This window comes from Oncorhynchus tshawytscha, linkage group LG03 (genome assembly GCF_018296145.1).
Source record: "Oncorhynchus tshawytscha isolate Ot180627B linkage group LG03, Otsh_v2.0, whole genome shotgun sequence".
NCBI classification, from domain to species: Eukaryota; Metazoa; Chordata; class Actinopteri; order Salmoniformes; family Salmonidae; genus Oncorhynchus; species Oncorhynchus tshawytscha.
Genome location: NC_056431.1, coordinates 6,477,181 through 6,501,648, shown reverse-complemented (window position 1 = coordinate 6,501,648; position 24,468 = coordinate 6,477,181). Strand labels below are relative to the sequence as shown.

Here is a 24,468-nt window from a genome sequence, read left to right as displayed (position 1 = left end):
ATTGGTTTAAATCTCTCTCTTTATTACAATGTATCAGTATGAATCTCCCCATTGGGTCACAATACCAAATATGCAGTTACTCTTATAAATTAACAACTCAAATTAAGTTCAATGAAACATGTATGTACAGTATGTAGAGCATTTCACTTAACTGACAAAACGTCAAAAAGTACACTTGTATAAGACAGTATAGGCGTCTACAGATGTAGGATCTTAAGAATGCTACAGCAACAAGATTTGAACATTTAGTCCATAATGTTGCTTGAGCTGGCCAAGAGTAGGCGACATGAAAAGTGCAATATTGTTAATATAACCATGTGTTAGTGCGGGTTTTCAGGACCATTTACATAAAATCACAAAGCTTATCTGCATTTCCAGCATTGCAGGAAAAACCTCAGCAACAAAAGAGTGATCAAATGAAGATCCTACATCTGTAGCTCTAACAATATTATGCAGGTTGAAGAAAATGTTTCTGATGTTCACTCAGACTCATAATCAAACTCCAAATGCAACAAACTGAAATTCAACATTTGGTGTCAATCAGCTCACTCAATCAACATCTTGCTGTGGAAAAGTATCACTCTGGCACAGTGAAAATCTCAAATGACATATTATTCCCCATAAAGTGCAGATAAAGTCTTGGAGAATGAAGGACTCCCAGTAGCCTATGCAGAACTACACCTGACTAATCGTCCCGTCCTCATGCGTGCCAATTCGCTGGATGTCTCTCAAGGTCAAAGTTTGGCTGAGCCCCAACGCAGCCACTTCCCACCACTCCTCATCAACACCAACGCCACTGTCCTCTGGGGTCAGCTGATCCAGGACCTCATCGGCTTCAAAGCACCAGCCTGGCCAATCAACGCTGGTGCCATCAGGGAAGGCGGCGCTAGAAGAGAGAGGGGAAAAAAACTTTTACAATGGAGATAAACTTGTTGGATTGCAAATAGCTTAGTCACAAGATTTGTTTCTGCTTTAGTCTACTTCCGTGTTGTTCACTGGAATGTTTGGCGTGACATTAACAAAGTAGTTGGCTAAAGTGGACACCAATCTGGTGATCAGGCTAGATTGGTTATGATGACGTGGTTGTCATGACATGAAACATGGTTACGGGTGGCATGTCATGGTTATGACAGTAAATGCAACTTCCAAGAATAACGATTTGAACATAGTGATCCTACACTACATGGTAATCAGCACAGTAGGTAGAGTGATAAAATAACCCAGAATAAAACTGTTCCATAGTGGCCATTAGCCACCCACACCTACCTGACTGAGTCATTTCAATAGATGAATCTTCAAACTGATCATGCATACTTTGAAGACCTTTTATTATTTTATTTCCAACTGAGTTTTGATGTAAAACTCACCTGCTCTTCTTCTCCTCCTCCTCATCTCCGTCCACCCCCTCCTCTATCCATCCCTGACTGACACTGGGGGCCAGCCGTCTGACCAGCTCCACCTCTTCCCACTCAGTCTCTCTATCCCCTTCACTGGGCGACTGGGACGTAGTGGTGGAGAAAGACGGAGAAGGAGGAAGAGCCCATGTTCTGAAGGTTGGAGATTTCCCTTTTCCCTCTCTTCTCCCTCTGTCCTTTCTTCTCTCCTTGGCCCGGTTCAAAATGCTCTCCAGAGGGGAGGGGTGCAAGTATGGATCCAACCCAGGAGGGGGAGAGTGGGCTATTCGCGCGTTGGAGGGCTTGGCTGAGGTCAGAAGAGAATTATATCCTCCTTGGAAGATGATACCTGGTATGGACGTGCTCCTCTGGGTCTTCAACTTAGGGCTTTTTGGGGGGTTTTCTTTTTCTTCTGGGATGTCTTTAGGCAGCTCTGGCCTAGAGAAAGCGTGGGGCTCTGGGGAGGACTCTCTCTCTGCAGGCATGTCCCAGAACACCCCTCCGTTCATCTTCAAGGACCCCAGCTTGAGCACCAGGTGAGAGTCAGAGCTCTGTCCGGAGGAACCTGAGTTGTGTTGGTAGGAACCCCTGAGTTTCTGGTTGCAGTCTGAATCAGAGTTGGAGGAAGAGTTTGTGTGTGGTTCAGACTGGGCCATCCCAGAGCTGTCAGATCCACTTTGTGACATCTGAGGGACAGCAGTCTGCTCAATGTTTATTGGCCTTCTCCTGCGTAACCGTGGTGAATTCAGCTTCCGAGAAAACCTCCGTAATTCCACTAAAGCCTCCTCTCCTGATTGGGTGAGCCACGAGTTCCTCATGGCTTGTTGCTCCACTGACTGGGGGGCAGAATTCCTCCGTGTGGATGTGGCTCGTCCGCCTTGTGAGAGAAATCCTTGGGATTCCATTGGACTAATAGTGATAGAAACCTTTGCATTGTTTTCCCTGCATGGAGAAAGTGGGAAAGTGCTGGATTGGTGTCGTGGGTAGTCTATGTCGTGGTCTATGTTAGGATATCCGCCTAGCAATAGGTTGTGCGGCCCGTTGGGTTTGGGTTGAAAGGTTTCTGTTGCCACTCGAGGTAGAGAGTTAGACTGTCTGGAATGGGTCCAGGTCACCCTTCGTTCTTTTATCCCCCTGGACTCAATCCCCTCCTCCCATTGATTGATGTCTCCGATCTCGCTCACCCTTGCCTCTGACATCATAACCTCATCCATGACCCTGCCACCTCCTTGCCCCTTTTTCATTACCCCGCCTGCAAATGATTGGTTATGAATGTCACTGAGCTTGCGTGGTTGTCCTGGCAACATTGCATCTTTATAGTGCACTGGTTCCTGAGTTGGTTGTTCCGCCTCTGTTGCTATGGACACCAATGTCCCATTCACTGATTGGATGAGAAGTTCCTCAACAGGTTTCACCTCCAAAGAAAAAGGGATTTGTGCTTCTGATTGGTCAGGAGGCTGATCTACTGACTCCTCAATGGTCATCTTGGGCTCTGTAGGGGGTGTGGCATGTTCCTGTAGCTGTAGGTCTCTCTGTTTGGTCTGCAGTCGTCTGCTGGCCTCTGTCTCTCTCAGGCCCTGCAGTGTTTCCTGTCAATGAATGGAAGAAAGAGAGGGATAAGAGGAGAGCATCGATATCACTGTATGTTACACAATATGTACATTGTGCATTTAATCATTCATTCATTGATTTAATACCAAAGAGACCAAAAGGTAACTACAATAAATCATGTCATTACCATTTTAGTCAGTATTTTTCTGTCTGTTTACCTGTGCCTTGTGGATGGTGAAGATCCATGTAGAGCAGCTCTCTGGGCTGGAGGTGGAAAAGGTGTAGACATTCGCCGCACAGCCCAGAACACTCACCTCCACCACCACAAACGAACCTGGGTGATGGAGAGGAAGAGAAGGAAAGAGTGAGGGAGAGATAAAGAAAGAAATGTCATTTAAAACTCTACAACTGGTCTCTGTAGCAAGAGACAGAGCAACGTTTCATCTTTCCACTTCTAGGATATGTACTGTATGGTCAATGACTGTACTCACAGCCATCTTTGAGTGTGTCACAGCGTGTTCTATCCAGGGCCAATGGGGGGCGAACTACCTTCAGTCTCTCTGCCTTCTTCTGGACCTTGGTCACCAGCAGCACGTCAGAGAAGAGCAGGGCTGTCACCTCCAGCTTCACCACATAACAGTCGCAACAAGCCCAAAGAAACATGACATCTATATTTTACATGTTAGTCATTTAGCAGATGCTCGTATCCAGAGCAACTTACAGTTAGTGCATTCATCTTAAGATAGCAAGGTGAGACAACCACATATCACAGTAAGTACATTTTTCCTCAAAGTAGTTATCATCAAAGTCCGTGCTAATGAGATGATAATTTTAGGAAGAATCCTCTACATGGAAGTCAATGTTTCACTGGAACAGAGTGAGATTCTGTCACTCAACCTACCTTGTGATCCTTCCTTCCTCTGATCTTCAGGGTCTCCTCCAATAGCAGCTTGCGTATGACCCCAGGACCCACCCCTCTGACAGGGCACGTCAAATCAAAACTGCAGAACTCTCTGACATGCTGTGGATGACATCAACATTGACTACTCACTGTCTGCATCACACATTACAGTATCTATATTGTTTTCTAGGGTTGGTGTAATTTCCTATCCTGTTCCTAGAAAGGTTTTTCTTCTCTCTTTCACCTTGTCGATTTCCTCATTCATCCCCTCCATCACGTCATATCCCTCTATCTTCTGGGCGGAAAGCGAGAGGGCCTGCTCATCATCCTTAAGCCTCAAGTAGTCATTGATGCTGTCCAGAAAGCCATTAACACAAGCCAACTGGAGGAGAGAGAGGGATAGGGAGAGATAGATAGAAAGAGAGAGAGAAAAAAAGAGAGTGAGTGAGAGAGAGAGAGAAACAGAGCGAAGGAGAGTGTGTGTGTGTGTGTGGGACAGAGAGATTTCCTTAATTTGCATTTTCATCTATTACTAGTAGAGGCAATTAGCGATTAGCTAGTAAGAAAATGGCGCTGGAATGCGCAACTTCCTTTTCTAATGAACATGATCAGCCTCAGGCCTGACAAACTGAATTAAAAGGCCTTGATTGAAAAGGCCAGCTCTTCACTCACCATGCCCCTGAGTGTGTGCTGAGTGTGGGGAGCCTGGGTGGTCTTGAGGACAGCCTTCAGCAGCAGGGGGTACTTGGTGATCCTCTGGATGGGTTTGGCCTGCATATCTCCCAGACGCATCCGCTCACACTGGGGGTGTGTCTCCACCCACTATGGACACAGAGAAAAACATTATTTTGTGTCTTCTAGTAGAGTCTCTAGACCTTATACCCAAAGTTATGGCCTCGGTAGAACTCATGTAAATACAGTGTTGTTACGGTGTATGAAATATTATTGTTACATGGTACTGGATAAATTCAAAGGCTTGAAAAACTCATAATGGAGATTCTTTGAAAAAGCTGTAAAAGTGCTTAGACAGCAAAAAACAGCCCAAAACACGTTCTAATCTTTAAGAAGACAATGTGCAGGCTAGGCTCTCTGAGTCATTAGGTCAGAGCGTTGGTGTAACAAGTGTTTGGCCTTCAGGATATTACCAATAACAGAAGGCCTGGATATGGTGATCATCAAAACCACTAGAACATGAAGTTCTGCGGATGCTATGACTCAATTCACTGATGTTCCATACTGTGTTACCGTAATGAAGGGTAGTTTGGAGAACCATGTGTGTGACGCAGAGTGACTTTGGGTGAGATTGAAAGGGTGTGCATGCAATATGTAAACAAGAAGGGGGCTTGTGTATGGAGTGGTGTGTGTGTGTTTGTTTCTGTCTCCCATTCCATGTACCATAAAGCTGCTATTGGCAAGGACATTCTCACCTTTACTGTTAAGGCAAGTTCTACCAACAAAATACAACCTAGCTCTCTGGTACCCTGCAAACCATGATCCCTTCTGTGTTTTCCACCCTGAGGTAAACGTAAAGGAGTCTGTTGCACATGTTGTTAATGCTTTCTGTTCATACTGAGACATGACCTAGACATGACCGCCTTGTTGACCTGGTGGCTACGGAGGTGAGACAAGTGGAGTCACCAACTGAACACATACACAAACATTCCCTTTGCAGAGGAGCCTGGTTTGATGTTGATGATCATGTGTTTTCTTGTCTGCTGAATAAGCCAGATATTGTTGTTGTGGGGGAGGCCAGAGGGAGGGGCTGATTCTGTAGGTGGGCTGCTCATTGGACTACTACATGGAGCAGTCCTTTTCTGACAAGCTGCTTAAATACCAGCCCCTCGTGTCACTCCTGAACAGCCTCGTAACAGTGCATGCTTGCTACGGTGATATTGGGTAGTCTCTGCCATGTTCACAGGCTGACAGTACCTGGACTTCAGATAGCAGGCCTACATAAGACAAAGCTGATAGCGAGGTACTGCTCTGTGTCAGCAGTCATGGACAGCCTTTCTGTGTGAAGAAGAAGGTGCTATCTGTTTCCCTATGTGTCCAGATATCCTTGTCCTGAGATGTTTATATGAATTATGATTTGTGGATTCAAATAAAGTATAAAAAATGTGTTTGTGTGTGCGTGTGTTTAACTCACCATTAAGTAGGTGTGGAAGTGCAGGTTGGTGTCTGTCAGTTTGCTCGTAATGTCCACTGTGCTCTCCTCCTTACAACAGTAATGCAGATAGGTGGAGAAACGCTCAGGGAACTACAGACAGAGGGTGGGGATGGGATTAGACAAAGATTGCTGTAAACAAACATGTTTTAAACCCATGACCCGTGTTTCCATTCCTTCCTTTCACCCCCGTTTGACCCTTATACTTTCATCCCATATGTGAACCTGATACTAGATCTGATTGACAGTCAGTACTGTACCTGCAGGCATCCTGCCTCTAACCCCAGGGGGTCAAAGGGCTTCCCCGTCCTGCGGACTTCCTGTAACATGGGATACATCACTTCCTGCCAGAAGAGCCGGTGGGCACTGAGGATGGAGGGAAGGTTGGAGAAGAGGCTCTCAGGTGTCACCTGAAGAAGAGAGGGACAGGAAAAAAAGGGTGATGATACTGCTTTCTTGATTTTGAACCTACAATCAACCCCACACCTCTGATTTATTGGAAGTGTCAATGTCATTATGTGTTGGAATTTGTGTTTGTCTAAAGTCAATAAAAAGATATGATAGTTGTAGACCTTTTGTGATAAAAAAAGATGAAGAGGGTAATTGTTTGACAAAGCTGCAGTGTCTAGCTGAAGAACTCTGCAGAACTCACTCCCCCACATTCTCAGATACTTTCCACATTCTCAGCAGAATTATCTAACATTCTGTTATTGAGCTGAATGTTCCATCTGCCCTGGTGTGTTCTGTGTCAGATAGAGCATATGTTCTCAGTGTGTTAGTATGTCAGCTCAGCAGTATGTACTGTATGTACAGTATGTTGTTTGTACAGTATGTTGTACTACAGCAGCCGGTTTCAACTAGGCCCAAGGGCCCCCCCCTTGAAATGGGTACTGGTTTTAAATTCAACCAAAGGTCAAAGTCATTAATGAAAACACACACACACCTGAACAGTCAGATCATGCAAGTTCCAGCTCAAAAGCACATGCTTAGTTCATTGCAACACATCTATTTGAGTGGTCAGCCGGGAAACACAGATAGGCCCAAAGACCAGAGAGTGAGTTCGAGAGAAAATGTCCCCTACAGAAAATCCTGTGAATGAGAACCCAGCTCATATAGACTGACCTCTAAGAGGAATCCATGCTGGTGCAGGTTGGTAAGAGCTGCCATCACCAACTGAGAAACATAATGACACAAACAAACACGGACATGAAAAATGACATTGCAATAAAAGATGCTAAAAAAAAGTAACTATTATTAACTATTATTACTATTAAGATGCAGATAAAAGTAACTATTATCATATTTCTATTATGAATAGTCACTAGTTGTTATGGACACATCACTGAAAGACATTGATACATTTTCAGTAATGAGAGCAGGGTGTCTGTCTGTCTGTCTTACATCAGTGACAACAGTGAGCTTGTTGATGTAGGTGAGCTCAGTATGGACCAACTCCCACAGCGCCTCCTGTTGGTGCCTCTGGGTCTTACACATCATCTGATCAGAGAGAGAGAGCGAGCGAGAGAGCGAGAGAGAGTGGGAGAAAGAGATGTGTTGTAAAATGTAGGAAGAGAGATAGAGAGATAGGGTAGGAGAAAGAGATATGTTGTAAAGGTAGGAAGAGAGATAGAGAGATAGAGATATGTTGTAAAGGTAGGAAGAGAGATAGAGAGATAGGGTGGGAGAAAGAGATATGTTGTAAAGGTAGGGAGAGAGAGAGAGAGAGATATGTTGTAAAAGGTAGGGAGAGAGAGAGAGAGATATGTTGTAAAAGGTAGGGAGAGAGAGAGAGAGAGAGAGAGAGAGAGATGTTGTAAAAGGTAGGGAGAGAGAGAGAGAGATATGTTGTAAAAGGTAGGGAGAAAGAGAGAGAGAGATATGTTGTAAAAGGTAGGGAGAGAGAGAGGGTGGGAGAAAGAGATATGTTGTAAAAGGTAGGGAGAGAGAGAGGTTGGGAGAAAGAGATATGTTGTAAAGGTAGGGAGAGGGAGAGGGTGGGAGAGAGAGAGAGAGAGAGAGAGAGAGAGGGTGGGTGGGAGAAAGAGATATGTTGTAAAGGTAGGGAGAGAGAGAGAGAGGGTGGGTGGGAGAAAGATATGTTGTAAAAGGTAGGGAGAGAGAGAGAGAGATATGTTGTAAAAGGTAGGGAGAAAGAGAGAGAGAGATATGTTGTAAAAGGTAGGGAGAGAGAGAGGGTGGGAGAAAGAGATATGTTGTAAAAGGTAGGGAGAAAGAGAGAGAGAGATATGTTGTAAAAGGTAGGGAGAAAGAGAGAGAGAGATATGTTGTAAAAAGTAGGGAGAAAGAGAGAGAGAGATATGTTGTAAAAGGTAGGGAGAGAGAGAGGGTGGGAGAAAGAGATATGTTGTAAAAAGTAGGGAGAAAGAGAGAGAGAGAGATATGTTGTAAAAGGTAGGAGAGAGAGAGAGAGATATGTTGTAAAAGGTAGGGAGAGAGAGAGGGTGGGAGAAAGAGATATGTTGTAAAAGGTAGGGAGAGAGAGAGGGTGGGAGAAAGAGATATGTTGTAAAGGTAGGGAGAGGGAGAGGGTGGGAGAGAGAGAGAGAGAGAGGGTGGGAGAAAGAGATATGTTGTAAAAGGTAGGGGGAGAGAGAGAGGGTGGGTGGGAGAAAGATGTTGTAAAAGGTAGGAGAGAGAGAGAGATATGTTGTAAAAGGTAGGGAGAGAGAGAGATATGTTGTAAAAGGTAGGGAGAAAGAGAGAGAGACATGTTGTAAAAGGTAGGGAGAGAGAGAGAGAGATATGTTGTAAAAGGTAGGGAGAGAGAGAGAGAGATATGTTGTAAAAGGTAGGGAGAGAGAGAGAGATATATGTTGTAAAAGTTAGGGAGAGAGAGAGAGAGATATGTTGTAAAAGGTATGGAGAGAGAGAGAGATATGTTGTAAAAGGTAGGGGAAAGAGAGAGAGAGATATGTTGTAAAAGGTAGGGAGAAAGAGAGAGAGAGATATGTTGTAAAAGGTAGGGAGAAAGAAGAGAGAGAGATATGTTGTAAAAGGTAGGAGAGAGAGAGAGAGAGATATGTTGTAAAAGGTAGGGAGAGAGAGAGAGATATATGTTGTAAAAGTTAGGAGAGAGAGAGAGAGAGATATGTTGTAAAAGGTATGGAGAGAGAGAGAGATATGTTGTAAAAGGTAGGGGGGAGAAAGAGATATGTTGTAAAAGGTAGGAGAGAGAGAGAGAGATATGTTGTAAAAGGTAGGGTGGGAGAGAGAGAGAAGAGATGTTGTAAAAGGTAGGAGAGAGAGAGAGAGAGATATGTTGTAAAAGGTAGGGAGAAAGAGAGAGAGAGATATGTTGTAAAAGGTAGGGAGAAAGAGAGAGAGAGATATGTTGTAAAAGGTGGGAGAGAAGAGATATGTTGTAAAAGGTAGGGAGAGAGAGAGAGAGATATATGTTGTAAAAGTTAGAGAGAGAGAGAGAGAGATATGTTGTAAAAGGTATGGGAGAGAGAGAGATATGTTGTAAAAGGTAGGAGAGAGAGAGAGAGATATGTTGTAAAAGGTAGGGAGAGAGAGAGAGAGATATGTTGTAAAAGGTAGGAGAGAGAGAGAGAGAGATATGTTGTAAAAGGTAGGAGAGAGAGAGAGAGAGATATGTTGTAAAAGGTAGGAGAGAGAGAGATATGTTGTAAAAAGGTAGGGAGAGAGAGAGAGAGATATGTTGTAAAAGGTAGGGAGAGAGAGACAGGGTGGGAGAAAGAGATGTTGTAAAAAGTAGGGAGAGAGAGAGAGAGAGAGAGAGAGAGAGACAGAGAGAGAGGGTGGGTGGGTGGGAGAAAGAGATGTTGTAAAAGGTAGGGTGAGAGAGAGATATGTTGTAAAAGGTAGGGGAGAGAGAGAGGGTGGGAGAAAGAGATATGTTGTAAAAGGTAGGGAGAGAGAGAGAGGGTGGGGGGAGAGAAAGATATGTTGTAAAAGGTAGGGAGAGAGAGAGAGAGAGATATGTTGTAAAAGGTAGGGAGAAAGAGAGAGAGAGATATGTTGTAAAAGGTAGGAGAGAGAGAGAGAGAGATATGTTGTAAAAGGTAGGGAGAAAGAGAGAGAGAGATATGTTGTAAAAGGTAGGGAGAGAGAGAGGGTGGGAGAAAGATATATGTTGTAAAAGGTAGGGAGAAAGAGAGAGAGATATGTTGTAAAAGGTAGGGAGAAAGAGAGAGAGAGAGATATGTTGTAAAAGGTAGGGAGAAAGAGAGAGAGAGATATGTTGTAAAAGGTAGGGAGAAAGAGAGAGAGATATGTTGTAAAAGGTAGGGAGAGAGAGAGAGAGATATGTTGTAAAAGGTAGGGAGAGAGAGAGAGAGATATGTTGTAAAAGGTAGGGAGAAAGAGAGAGAGAGATATGTTGTAAAAGGTAGGGAGAGAGAGAGAGAGAGATATGTTGTAAAAGGTAGGGAGAGAGAGAGATATGTTGTAAAAGGTAGGGAGAGAGAGAGATATGTTGTAAAAGGTAGGGAGAGAGAGAGATATGTTGTAAAAGGTAGGGAGAGAGAGAGATATGTTGTAAAAGGTAGGGAGAGAGAGATATGTTGTAAAAGGTAGGAGAGAGAGATATATATGTTGTAAAAGGTAGGGAGAGAGAGACAGGGTGGGAGAAAGAGATGTTGTAAAAAGTAGGGAGAGAGAGAGAGAGAGAGAGAGAGAGAGACAGAGACAGAGAGAGAGGGTGGGTGGGTGGGAGAAAGATATGTTGTAAAAGGTAGGGAGAGAGAGAGAGAGATATGTTGTAAAAGGTAGGGAGAGAGAGAGAGGGTGGGAGAAAGAGAGATGTTGTAAAAGGTAGAGAGAGAGGGTGGGAGAGGGAGATATGTTGTAAAAGGTAGGGGGAGAGAGAGGGTGGGAGAAAGAGATATGTTGTAAAAGGTAGGGAGAGAGAGAGGGTGGGAGAAAGAGATATGTTGTAAAAGGTAGGGAGAGAGATAGAGAGGGTGGGAGAGGGAGATATGTTGTAAAAGGTAGGAGAGAGAGAGGGTGGGAGAAAGAGATATGTTGTAAAAGGTAGGGAGAGAGAGAGGGTGGGAGAAAGAGATATGTTGTAAAAAGTAGGGAGAAAGAGAGAGAGAGATATGTTGTAAAAGGTAGGGAGAGAGAGAAAGAGATATGTTGTAAAAGGTAGAGAGAGAGAGAGAGAGAGAGAGGGTGGGAGAAAGAGAGATGTTGTAAAAGGTAGGGAGAGAGAGGGAGAGAGAGAGAGGGTGGGAGAAAGAGAGATGTTGTAAAAGGTAGGGAGAGAGAGGGAGAGAGATAGAGAGGGTGGGAGAAAGAGATATGTTGTAAAAGGTAGGGAGGGATCATTTATTCAGTTGCTTGCGAAAGTATTCAGCCCCCTTGGCATTTTTCCTATTTGTTGCCTTACAACCTGGAATTAAAATAGATTTTTGGGGGGTTTGTATCATTTGATTTACAGAACATGCCTACCACTTTGAAGTTGCAAAATATTTTTTACTGTGAAACAAACAAGAAATCAGACCAAAAAACAGAAAACTTGAGTGTGCATAACTATTCACCCCCCTCCCCCCAAGTCAACACTTCGTAGAGCCACCTTTTGCAGCAATTACAGCTTCAAGTCTCTTGGGGTATGTCTCTATAAGCTTGGCACATCTAGCCACTAGGATTCTTGCCCATCCTTCAAGGAAAAACTGCTCCAGTTCCTTCAAGTTGGATGGGTTCCGCTGATGTACAGCAATCTTTAAGTCATACCAGAGATTCTCAATTGGATTGCGGTCTGGGCTTTGACTAGGCCATTCCAAGAGATTTAAATGTTTCCCCTTAAACCACCCAAGTGTTGCTTTAGCAGTATGCTTAGGGTCATTGTCCTGCTGGAAGGTGAACCTCTGTCCCAGTCTCAAATCCCTGGAAGACTGAAACAGGTTTCCCTCAAGAATTTCCCTGTATTTAGCGCCATCCATCATTCCTTCAATTCTGACCAGTTTCCTAGTCCCTGCCGATGTAAAACATCCCCACAGCATGATGCTGCCACCACAATGCTTCACTGTGGGGATGGTGTTCTCAGGAGATGAGAGGTGTTGGGTTTGCCCCAGACATAGCGTTTTCCTTGATGGCCAACAACCTCAATTTTAGTCTCATCTGACCAGAGTACCTTCTCTCATAGGTTTGTGCGTTTCCCAAATGCCTTTTGGCGAACACCAAACATCTTTGCTTATTTTTTTCTGTCAACTCTTCCATAAAGCCTAGTTCTGTGGAGTATACGGCTTAAATTGGTCTTATGGACAGATACTCCAATCTCCGCTGTGGACCTTTGCAGCTCCTTTATGGTTATCTTTGGTGTCTTTGTTGCCTCTCTGTTTAATGCTCTCCTTGCCTGGTCCGTGAGTTTTGGTGGGCGGCCCTCACTTGTCAGGTTTGTTGTGGTGCCATATTCTTTCCATTTTTTTATAATGGATTTAATGGTGCTCCGTGGGATGTTCAAAGTTTCTGATATTGTTTTATAACCCAACCCTGATCTGTACTTCTCCACAACTTTGTCCCTGACCTATGTGGAGAGCTCCTTGGTCTTCATAGTGCTGTTGGCTTGGTGATGCCGCTTGCTTGGTGGTGCCCCTTGCTTGGTGGTGCCCCTTGCTTGGTGGTGTTGCAAAATCTGGGGCCTTTCAGAACAGGTGTATATATACTGAGATCATGTGACAGATCATGTGACACTTAAATAAAGTCCACCTGTGTGCAATCTAACAAATTATGTGACTTCTGAAGGTAATTGTTTGCACCAGATCTTATTTAGGGGCTTCAAAGCGAAGGGGGTGGATACATACGAATGCACCACTTTTCCACTTTTTATTTTTATAATTTTTTTAAACATTTTTTTTTTTTCATTTCACTTCACCATTTTGAACTATTTTGTGTATGTCCATTACATGAAATCCAAATAAAAATCCATTTAAATTGCAGGTTGTAATGCAACAAAATAGGACAAATTCTCAGGGTGAATACTTTGTGAGGCACTGTATTAACTAGATAATATGCCTATCATGACTTGCATTGATCAGTAGGTAAATCTGGTTACCGAGTGATTGTGTACTATATCAGTCCAGTTGTTCTCCAGTGTGGCTCCTGTCCCCTCCCCCCCCAAGCTCCAGTTCAGACACACTGGTACTGGGAACGCCTCCAGAGTCCGCTTCAGAGCATCCAACTGCCCTGCGCCCTGACAGAGAGAAAGAGAGAGAGCGAGTGTGTGAAAGAGGGAGATATATATATATATATATACAGTTGAAGTTGGAAGTTTACATACACTTAGGTTGGAGTCAGTAAAACTTGATTTTCAACCACTTCACAAATTTCTTGTTAACAAACTATAGTTTTGGCAAGTTAGTTAGGATATCTACTTTGTGCATGACACAAGTCATTTTTCCAACATTTGTTAACAGACAGATTATTTCACTGTATCCCAATTCCAGTGGGTCAGAAGTTTACATACACTAAGTAGACTGTGCCTTTGAACAGCTTGGGAAATTCCTGAAAATGATGTCATGGCTTTAGAAGCTTCTGATAGGCTAATTGACATCATTTGAGTCAATTGGAGGTGTACCTGTGGATGTATTTCAAAGCCAACCTTCAAACTCAGTGCCTCTTTGCTTGACATCATGGGAAAATCAAAAGAAATCAGTCAAGACCTCAGAAAAAGAAATGGAAGAGTTTGGTTCTTCCTTGGGAGCAATTTTCAAACGCTTGAAGGTACCACGTTCATCTGTACAAACAATAGTACGCAAGTATAAACACCATGGGACCACGCAGCCGTCATACTGCTCAGGAAGGAGACGCGTTCTGTCTCCTAGAGATGAACATACTTGGTGCAAAAAGTGCAAATCAATCCCAGAACAACAGCAAAGTACCTTGTGAAGATGCTGGAGGAAATGGGTACAAAAGTATCTGTATCCACAGTAAAACAAGTCCTATATCGACATAACCTGAAAGGCCACACAGCAAGGAAGAAGCCACTGCTCCAAAACTGCCATAAAAAAGCCTCAAATGACTCAAATGATGTCAATTAGCCTATCAGAAGCTTCTAAAGCCATGACATCATTTTCAGGAATTCTCCAAGCTGTTTAAATGCACAGTCAACTTGGTGTATGTCAACTTGTGACCCACTGGAATTGTGATACAGTGAATTATATGTTAAATAATCTGTCTGTTAACAATTGATGGAAAAATTACTTCCTAACCGACTTGCCAAAACTATAGTTTGTTAACAAGAAATTTGTGGAGTGGTTGAAAAACACATTTTAATGACTCCAACCTAAGTGTATGTAAACTTCCGACTTCAACTGTATACACACCACCGCCACCACCACTGTTATCAAATTTAGTTAGAAATGGGCTCATAGCAGATATGCTTGAGTGAACAATTGGAGTGTACATTTGCCGAATTCCTATTTTCTGTAAGTATGTGGACAGTGGCACTGGCTGTGCGTGTCTGTACATATGCGTGTCAGGGTGTATTGATGTGTGTAGAGTACAAGTTAAGTGCGTGGGAGGAAAGTACCTCAGGCATGGGGCTCTTGTCAGTCGCTCCCTGGCTGAACAGGACCTGTCTCAGTGCTGCTCGGGGTTTGAAACTTCCAGACGCTCCCTTACTCACCGTGGTATAGTCTACCACCACTTTCGGCTTCAGCTTCCTCTGAAAATGATGGAGAATATAATGTCAATATACAGTATGTGTTTGTTGTGGTAGCTTGAATATTAGGAAGTACACAGCCTTCTGGTAGGCTGGGTGAAGTTTCTAGCATTTGGCTTCAGGATGTAGATTAAGTGTCATGGGGGCCTCAAGTTTAGGGATGATTTCAAACTGATCCTGCATCTACAAACAGAAGCTGAAGTTCATAGCCCTCACATGGTATCCCACAGTATTGAATCTGCGTTTGTCTGCTGACACCCTGTGGTTGGTAGTTGTCTCTGCAGCCTGAGTTAGTCCATCTGTCACTCCCGCCTCTCTCTCCACCTCCCTCTGTCTCTCTTCCTCTCCTCCATTCCTCCACTGCTCCACCACTTCCCCTGGCTGAGTCACATCACCTCCCCTTCCTTCATTGAAAGAGGTTGTTGCTTTTGAGGAAAGGCTGAAGAGATAAGAGAGCATAAACACAATGTTGGCCTATTGCTTGGGGCCTACAGAGAGAGAGATGGAGGGAGAGACAGAGGGAGAGATGGAGGGAGAGAAGCAGAGGGATATATGGAGGGAGAGACACAGAGAGAGATGGAGAGAAGCAGAGGGAGAGATGGAGGGAGAGAAGCAGAGGGAAAGATGGAGGGAGAGAAGCAGAGGGAGAGATGGAGGGAGAGAGAGGGAGAGAAGGAGGGAGAGAAGCAGAGGGAGAGAAGGAGGGAGAGAGAGGGAGAGAGGGAGGAGGGAGAGAAGCAGAGGGAGAGATGGAGGGAGAGAAGCAGAGGGAGAGATGGAGGGAGAGAAGCAGAGGGAGAGACAGAGAGAGAGATGGAGGGAGAGACAGAGAGAGAGATGGAGGGAGAGAAGCAGAGGGAAAGATGGAGGGAGAGAAGCAGAGGGAAAGATGGAGGGAGAGAAGCAGAGGGAGAGATGGAGGGAGAGAGAGGGAGAGAAGGAGGGAGAGAAGCAGAGGGAGAGAGCAGAGGGGGAAGCAGAGGGAGAGAAGGAGGGAGAGAAGCAGAGGGGAGAAAGGGGGGAGAAGGAGGGAGAGAAGCAGAGGGAGAGAAGCAGAGGGAGAGATGGAGGGAGAGAAGCAGAGGAGAGATGGAGGGAGAGAAGCAGAGGGAGAGACAGAGAGAGAGATGGAGGGAGAGAAGCAGAGATGGAGGGAGAGACAGAGAGAGAGATGGAGGGAGAGACAGAGAGAGAGATGGAGGGAGAGAAGCAGAGGGAAAGATGGAGGGAGAGAGAGGGAGAGAAGGAGGGAGAGAAGCAGAGGGAGAGATGCAGAGGGAGAGATGCAGAGGGAGAGATGCAGAGGGAGAGATGCAGAGGGAGAGATGCAGAGGGAGAGATGCAGAGGGAAAGACAGAGGGAGAGATGCAGAGGGAAAGACAGAGGGAGAGATGCAGAGGGAAAGACAGAGGGAGAGATGCAGAGGGAAAGACAGAGGGAGAGATGCAGAGGGAAAGACAGAGGGAGAGATGCAGAGGGAGAGATGCAGAGGGAGAGATGCAGAGGGAGAGATGCAGAGGGAGAGATGCAGAGGGAGAGATGCAGAGGGAAAGACAGAGGGAGAGATGCAGAGGGAGAGACAGAGGAGAGAGAGGGAGAGACAGAGGGAGAGATGCAGAGGGAAAGACAGGGGGAGAGACAGAGGGAGAGACAGAGGGAGAGAAAGAGGGAGAGATGCAGAGGAGAGACAGAGGGAGAGAAAGAGGGAGAGAAAGAGGGAGAGACAGAGGGAGAGACGGAGAGAGAGACGGAGAGAGAGACGGAGAGAGAGACGGAGAGAGAGACGGAGAGAGAGACAGAGGGAGAGACGGAGAGAGAGACGGAGAGAGAGACAGAGAGAGAGAGACGGAGAGAGAGACGGAGAGAGAGACGGAGAGAGAGAGAGAGACGGAGAGAGAGACGGAGAGAGAGACGGAGAGAGAGAGAGAGAGAGACAGAGGGAGAGAAAGAGGGAGAGATGCAGAGGGAGAGACGGAGAGAGAGACGGAGAGAGAGACAGAGGGAGAGAAAGAGGGAGAGATGCAGAGGGAGAGACAGAGGGAGAGACAGAGGGAGAGACAGAGGGAGAGACGGAGAGAGAGACAGAGGGAGAGACAGAGGGAGAGATGGAGAGAGAGACAGAGGGAGAGACGGAGAGAGAGACAGAGGGAGAGACAGAGGGAGAGACAGAGGGAGAGATGGAGAGAGATGCAGAGGGAGAGACGGAGAGAGAGACAGAGGGAGAGACGGAGAGAGAGACAGAGGGAGAGACGGAGAGAGAGACAGAGGGAGAGATGCAGAGGGAGAGACGGAGAGAGAGACAGAGGGAGAGACGGAGAGAGAGATGGAGAGAGAGACAGAGGGAGAGACGGAGGGAGAGACAGAGGGAGAGACGGAGAGAGAGACAGAGGGAGAGACAGAGGGAGAGATGCAGAGATGCAGAGGGAGAGATGGAGAGAGAGACAGAGGGAGAGACGGAGAGAGAGACAGAGGGAGAGACAGAGGGAGAGATGCAGAGATGCAGAGGGAGAGACGGAGAGAGAGACAGAGGGAGAGACGGAGAGAGAGACAGAGGGAGAGACGGAGAGAGAGACAGAGGGAGAGACAGAGGGAGAGATGCAGAGGGAGAGACGGAGAGAGAGACAGAGGGAGAGAAAGAGGGAGAGATGCAGAGGGAGAGACGGAGGGAGAGACGGAGGGAGAGACGGAGAGAGAGACGGAGAGAGAGACAGAGGGAGAGACAGAGGGAGAGATGGAGAGAGAGACAGAGGGAGAGACGGAGAGAGAGACAGAGGGAGAGACAGAGGGAGAGACGGAGAGAGAGACGGAGGGAGAGACAGAGGGAGAGACGGAGAGAGAGACAGAGGGAGAGACAGAGGGAGAGACAGAGGGAGAGACGGAGAGAGAGACAGAGGGAGAGACGGAGAGAGAGAGGGAGAGACGGAGAGAGAGACAGAGGGAGAGACAGAGAGAGACAGAGGGAGAGACGGAGAGAGAGACGGAGGGAGAGACAGAGGGAGAGACGGAGAGAGAGACAGAGGGAGAGACGGAGAGAGAGACAGAGGGAGAGACGGAGAGAGAGACAGAGGGAGAGACAGAGGGAGAGACGGAGAGAGAGACAGAGGGAGAGATGGAGAGACAGAGGGAGAGACAGAGGGAGAGACAGAGGGAGAGACGGAGAGAGAGACAGAGGGAGAGACAGAGGGAGAGATGGAGAGAGACAGAGGGAGAGACAGAGGGAGAGACAGAGGGAGAGACAGAGGGAGAGACGGAGAGAGAGACGGAGAGAGAGACAGAGAGACAGAGGGAGAGACGGAGAGAGAGACAGAGAGAGAGACAGAGGGAGAGAGAAAGAGACAGAGGGAGAGACGGAGAGAGAGACAGAGGGAGAGACAGAGGGAGAGATGGAGAGAGACAGAGGGAGAGACAGAGGGAGAGGGAGGGAGAGACAGAGAGGAGAGACAGAGAGAGAGACGGAGAGAGAGACAGAGGGAGAGACGGAGAGAGAGACAGAGGGAGAGACGGAGAGAGAGACAGAGGGAGAGACAGACAGAGGGAGAGACAGAGAGAGAGACAGAGGGAGAGACAGAGGGAGAGACAGAGAGAGAGACAGAGGGAGAGACAGAGGGAGAGACAGAGGGAGAGACAGAGGGAGAGACAGAGGGAGAGACGGAGAGAGAGACAGAGGGAGAGACAGAGGGAGAGACGGAGGGAGAGATGGAGAGAGACAGAGGGAGAGACAGAGGGAGAGACAGAGGGAGAGACGGAGAGAGAGACGGAGAGAGAGACAGAGAGAGAGACAGAGAGAGAGACGGAGGGAGAGACGGAGAGAGAGACAGAGGGAGAGGAGAGACAGAGGGAGAGACGGAGAGAGAGACAGAGGGAGAGACAGAGGGAGAGATGCAGAGACAGAGGGAGAGACGGAGAGAGAGACAGAGGGAGAGACGGAGAGAGAGACAGAGGGAGAGACAGAGGGGAGACAGAGGGAGAGAGAGAGGGAGAGACAGAGGGAGAGACAGAGGGAGAGACAGAGGGAGAGATGGGAGAGAGACAGAGGGAGAGACGGAGGAGAGACAGAGGGAGAGACAGAGGGAGAGACAGAGGGAGAGACAGAGGGAGAGACAGAGGGAGAGACAGAGGGAGAGACAGAGGGAGAGATGGGGAGAGAGACAGAGGGAGAGACAGAGAGAGAGACAGAGGGAGAGACAGAGGGAGAGAGAGAGAGACAGAGAGAGAAAGAGGGAGAGACAGAGGGAGAGACGGAGGGAGAGACAGAGGGAGAGACGGAGAGAGACGGAGAGAGAGACAGAGGGAGAGACAGAGGGAGAGATGGAGAGAGAGACAGAGGGAGAGACGGAGAGAGAGACAGAGGGAGAGACAGAGGGAGAGACGAGAGAGGGAGAGACAGAGGGAGAGACGGAGAGAGAGACAGAGGGAGAGACAGAGGGAGAGACAGAGGGAGAGACGGAGAGAGAGACAGAGGGAGAGACGGAGAGAGAGACAGAGGGAGAGACGGAGAGAGAGACAGAGGGAGAGACGGAGAGAGAGACAGAGGGAGAGACGGAGAGAGAGAGAGAGAGAGAGAGGGGGAGACAGAGGGAGAGACGGAGAGAGAGACAGAGGGAGAGACGGAGAGAGAGACAGAGGGAGAGACGGAGAGAGAGACAGAGGGAGAGACAGAGGGAGAGGAGAGAGAGACAGAGGGAGAGATGGAGAGAGACAGAGGGAGAGACAGAGGGAGAGACAGAGGGAGAGGGAGAGACAGAGGGGAGAGAGGGAGAGATGGGGAGAGACAGAGGGAGAGACAGAGGGAGAGACAGAGGAGAGACAGAGGGAGAGACAGAGGGAGAGACGGAGAGGAGAGAGACAGAGGAGAGACAGAGGGAGAGACGGAGAGAGAGACGGGAGAGAGAGACAGAGGGAGAGACAGAGGAAAGAGACAGAGGGAGAGAGGGAGAGACAGAGAGGAGGGAGAGACAGAGGGAGAGACAGAGGGAGAGAAAGAGGAGAGACAGAGGGAGAGACAGAGGAGAGACAGAGGAGAGACAGAGGGAGAGAAAGAGGGAGAGACAGAGGGAGAGACAGAGGGAGAGACAGAGGGAGAGATGGAGGAGAGACAGAGGGAGAGGAGAGAGAGACAGAGGGAGAGACAGAGGGAGAGATGCAGAGGGAGAGACAGAGGGAGAGAAAGAGGGAGAGATGCAGAGGGAGAGACAGAGGGAGAGATGGAGGGAGAGACAGAGGGAGAGACGGAGGGAGAGATGGAGGGAGAGACAGAGGGAGAGACGGAGGGAGGGCGGTAGTAGAAAGGAGACTAGGCAGAGCATGGGATTACTATGTAGTTAATTTAAAAGAGAACGTATTCTTAATGATCGACCTGGTTAATGAAGGTTAGATACTTAAATGAACAAGGAACCAAAAGGGGGAAGTCCAATGAGGGGAAATGAAACTTGAGGAACTAAGAAGACAGAGGAACTTACATTTCTAACAAAACACGCACATGGGTACCTCCCATTTAGCATGAGCACAGTAAATAAAACCAAGACATGGGCTGAAGAATGTAAACCACTACAGGCCATTGAAACACAATGTAGTGACAAGGTATTGTGACCTTAATACCACTTTGTTTCTGCCTCAGTCAAGCTGTTATGATCTTGCCAAAAATCTATAATGATGATGACAATGATTACCTCTATGCAATAATGAATGCATTGTCAGGTACACAGGCTAGCAGTAAGGGGGACATAACAGAGATGCCAGGAATAGCCTCAATCTGGCACTGATAGAGTCACAGGGCTCTAGGCTTTAGTTACAGTATGACCAAAGTGAAACCTCAAAAACAACTACACCTTACACAAATTCACGCATGCCTGACCCTCACCCAAATACACCAACTACAGTATGTCCTCTAAGGGCTTTGGGTTACATAGCAAAAATGTACCTGGAGTTCCCAGCCATACATCCATCACACCAAAGACATCAATCTACAGTAATCTAGAGCAGTGTTTCCCAAACTCAGTCCTGGGGCCCTCCCTGGGTGCATGTTTTGGTTTTTACCTTAGCACTACACAGCTGATTCAAATAACCAACTCATTGTCAGCTGTGGGCAAAAACCAAAACGTGCATGGGGAGGGGGGCAGGACTGAGTTTGGGAAACCCCAATCGAGAGCTTTAAAGCAGTGAATAATACACACAATACAAGATACACACACACTGCATACTTTCAGAGAGTGTAAATAGTCTCTTACACATTCACACACAATCCACAGTGCCTAACATCAAAACGCCTGCTCCATGACATCAGTGATTTAATCAGACACTCATGACAAGATGTCAACCACCTGTTTACATTCACTATATCTCACTAGTAAAAACCCATTAATACTGGTGACTTCAGGTATCATTGAAACACAATCATCTATGTGTGTTGACCCCAGGCCAACACACAGCAGCCATGTTGGTCTGTGTTGGTTCTGAGGGGAACCTCAAATCAACACACATCATAAAACAAACACATTACAACACAGTATAAGTGTACTGATCATTGTACAAAGAAGAAACGTCAGATTGTCAAGGCATTGATTGAGGGTAATAATAAAAGATACAATGTCCCAGATAGTGCCTTCACAAGTATACTTCTACGGTAATAAAATAAAGTTAAATGAATTACCTGGCTTCGGTTAGATCCATCTTGATTCAGACAGTCATCTTTCGTTTCTGTTGGCTCTCTGTCTTTCGCTCTTTGATTCGGTCCCTTCCTATCCTGCCTCCATCCCTCCCTTTCTCTAGCACCCCTGCCCTCTAACTGGCCTGACGAGAAAAACTGGATTCCTAAGATAACAAATCTGCGCTACGGCCTAGGTGATGTGTGGCAGTGGTGTTTGTTATGTGGGTGGCGCTGATTCATTTCTTTTGGCTAGATGGTTTGTGTTGTTTCATGTCGATCAGTGATATCGATCATTCTGAGGAGGTGATATTTCTACAGGAAGTGATCATGTCCTCTAAAACCCTGTCTGAGGAGTCTCTACATAGAGAGACGTGAAGAGCACCGCCTATAAGGGTTAGAAAACAGAGAGTGAGACACAGAATGGTAGTTGACTGAGGAACAAGGTGATTGAAAAACAGGATAAATGTAAAATGACAGGCAGATCAGCAGACATGTAAAGAGGACGTGGGAAGAGAAGTGGAAAAGGTTAGAGAGGGGATGTGGCGACAGGTGAAGAGACAGGGGGGAGAGAGGGGACAGGGTAACAATAAAAAGAGAGCAAAAAAGACAGAGAGGGAGAGTGAGAAGTATAGTTTAATAAGTTAATGCTACGTCGAGGAATGCAGAGACTACATACCAGATGTTATACACACCATTACACCATCACACACACACACAGACCACACAGCCAGACATGCAATTAATGAGCAAGAAAACAAAGCTAGAAATAATGTATGCTGCAGTCATACACTGAATAGAACAGTAGCTAACACTTACAGTCATACACTGAATAGAACAGTACCTAACACTTACTGTCATACACTGAATAGAACAGTAGCTAACACTTACAGTCATACACTGAATAGAACAGTAGCCAACACTTACAGTCATACACTGAATAGAACAGTATCTAACACTTAGTCATACACTGAATAGAACAGTATCTAACACTTACAGTCATACACTGAATAGAACAGTAGCTAACACTTACAGTCATACACTGAATAGAACAGTAGCTAACACTTACAGTCATACACTGAATAGAACAGTATCTAACACTTAGTCATACACTGAATAGAACAGTAGCTAACACTTACAGTCATACACTGAATAGAACAGTAGCTAACACTTACAGTCATACACTGAATAGAACAGTATCTAACACTTAGTCATACACTGAATAGAACAGTATCTAACACTTACAGTCATACACTGAATAGAACAGTAGCTAACACTTACAGTCATACACTGAATAGAACAGTAGCTAACACTTAGTCATACACTGAATAGAACAGTAGCTAACACTTACAGTCATACACTGAATAGAACAGTATCTAACACTTACAGTCATACACTGAATAGAACAGTGGCTAACACTTACAGTCATACACTGAATAGAACAGTAGCTAACACTTACAGTCATACACTGAATAGAACAGTAGCTAACACTTACAGTCATACACTGAATAGAACAGTAGCTAACACTTACAGTCATACACTGAATAGAACAGTAGCTAACACTTACAGTCATACACTGAATAGAACAGTAGCTAACACTTAGTCATACACTGAATAGAACAGTAGCTAACACTTACAGTCATACACTGAATAGAACAGTAGCTAACACTTACAGTCATACACTGAATAGAACAGTAGCTAACACTTACAGTCATACACTGAATAGAACAGTAGCTAACACTTACAGTCATACACTGAATAGAACAGTAGCTAACACTTACAGTCATACACTGAATAGAACAGTAGCTAACACTTAGTCATACACTGAATAGAACAGTAGCTAACACTTACAGTCATACACTGAATAGAACAGTAGCTAACACTTACAGTCATACACTGAATAGAACAGTAGCTAACACTTAGTCATAATAACAACTGCATACCAGGTCATTTTACAAGATATTCTTTATTTAAAAATATAGACAATTGATCAAATTTGTTCATACCTTAATCAAACAAAGCAATGCCTGCATATACTGTATGTGATTTCAGAATAAAAATAGTTTGTCTTTAGTAAAATCACCTGTAACAATTCAATGTTAAAAAGTGCTGTCTAATATCATACAATCCAATACATGGCATTTCACTGTACTTGTGCACCTGACATTAAAAACGAAACTTGAGTGCCATCTATCTACAGTGGCAAGAAAAACAATATGTGAACCCTTTGGAATAATCTGGATTTCTGCATAAATTGGTTGTACAATTAGATCTGAACTTCATCTAAGTCACAGACAAACACAGTCTGCTTAAACTAATAACACACACATTACTGTATTGTTATTGTCTGTATTGAATACATCATTTAAACATTCAGTGCAGGTTGGAAAAGTATGTGAACCCCTAGGCTAATGACTTCTCCAAAAGCTAATTGGAGTCAGGAGTCAGCTAAACTGGATTCCAATCAATGATATGAGATAGGGGATGTTGGTTAGAGCTGCCCTGCCCTATAAAAAAACCCTGTCTATTTGTGGAAAAATCACCCTGATTAACTCTTTAGTTATATCACAGTTTACCTATTTGCTTATGGTTTTACCTACACCTAGTGACCGGCTTTTAAATTATATGAACAAAAAAATATTCAGTTTTATTTGGAATGGCAAGCCAGACAAAATTAAAAGGGCCTATTTATATAACGAATATGAATTCGGAGGGCAGAAATTATTAAATGTTAAAGCATTAGACCTCTCACTAAAGGAATCAGTCATACAAAAGTTATACTTAAATCCAAACTGGTTCTCTTGTCAATTGGTACAAATGTCTCATCCTATATTCAGGAAGGGCCTTTTTCCCTTCATTCAGATTACACCGGCTCACTTTCGGTTGTTTGAAAAGGAAACAATCTCCAAAATATCTTTATTTTTTAAACAAGCCTTAGAAAGTTGGTTGCAATTTCAGTTTAATCCACCTGAAAGGACGGAAAAATAGTACAACAAATATTGTGGTTAAATTCAAATATACTAATTGATCCAAAAAACTATTTGTCGAATAATTTTTTTAAAAAGGTATAATTTTAGTGAATGATATCATAAATAGGACTGGTGGAGTTGTCACACATGCAGCTAACACAGACATATGGAAATGTCTGCTCTACCCAAAATTACAACC

The 24,468-nt window shown here is 45.4% G+C and overlaps 1 protein-coding gene across 1 annotated transcript; it reads right to left on the bottom strand.

Annotated features, from left to right (window-relative positions):
* Nucleotide 1: 1 nt before the first annotated feature.
* LOC112226108 lies at nucleotides 2–21,448 on the bottom strand. The gene is made up of 15 exons (XM_042308639.1): nucleotides 21,307–21,448; nucleotides 14,874–15,096; nucleotides 14,526–14,660; nucleotides 13,050–13,187; nucleotides 7,412–7,507; nucleotides 7,133–7,183; nucleotides 6,271–6,420; nucleotides 5,993–6,103; nucleotides 4,519–4,668; nucleotides 4,091–4,228; nucleotides 3,847–3,966; nucleotides 3,437–3,569; nucleotides 3,164–3,279; nucleotides 1,368–2,983; nucleotides 2–886 (listed from the first exon to the last, which is right to left on the bottom strand). The coding sequence occupies exons 1-15, from the start codon at nucleotides 21,324–21,326 to the stop codon at nucleotides 676–678; spliced, it is 3,408 nt and encodes a 1,135-aa protein (XP_042164573.1). The 5' UTR covers nucleotides 21,327–21,448; the 3' UTR covers nucleotides 2–675.
* Nucleotides 21,449–24,468: the final 3,020 nt, after the last annotated feature.

Coding starts and splice junctions, on each gene's coding strand:
- LOC112226108 (XM_042308639.1), bottom strand. CDS start 21,326: ATGGATCTAACCGAAGCCAG. Junction 7,184..7,411: donor AGCTCACTGTTGTCACTGAT/GTAAGACAGACA, acceptor TATGTTTCTCAG/TTGGTGATGGCAGCTCTTAC. Junction 4,229..4,518: donor AGCACACACTCAGGGGCATG/GTGAGTGAAGAG, acceptor TCTCTCCTCCAG/TTGGCTTGTGTTAATGGCTT.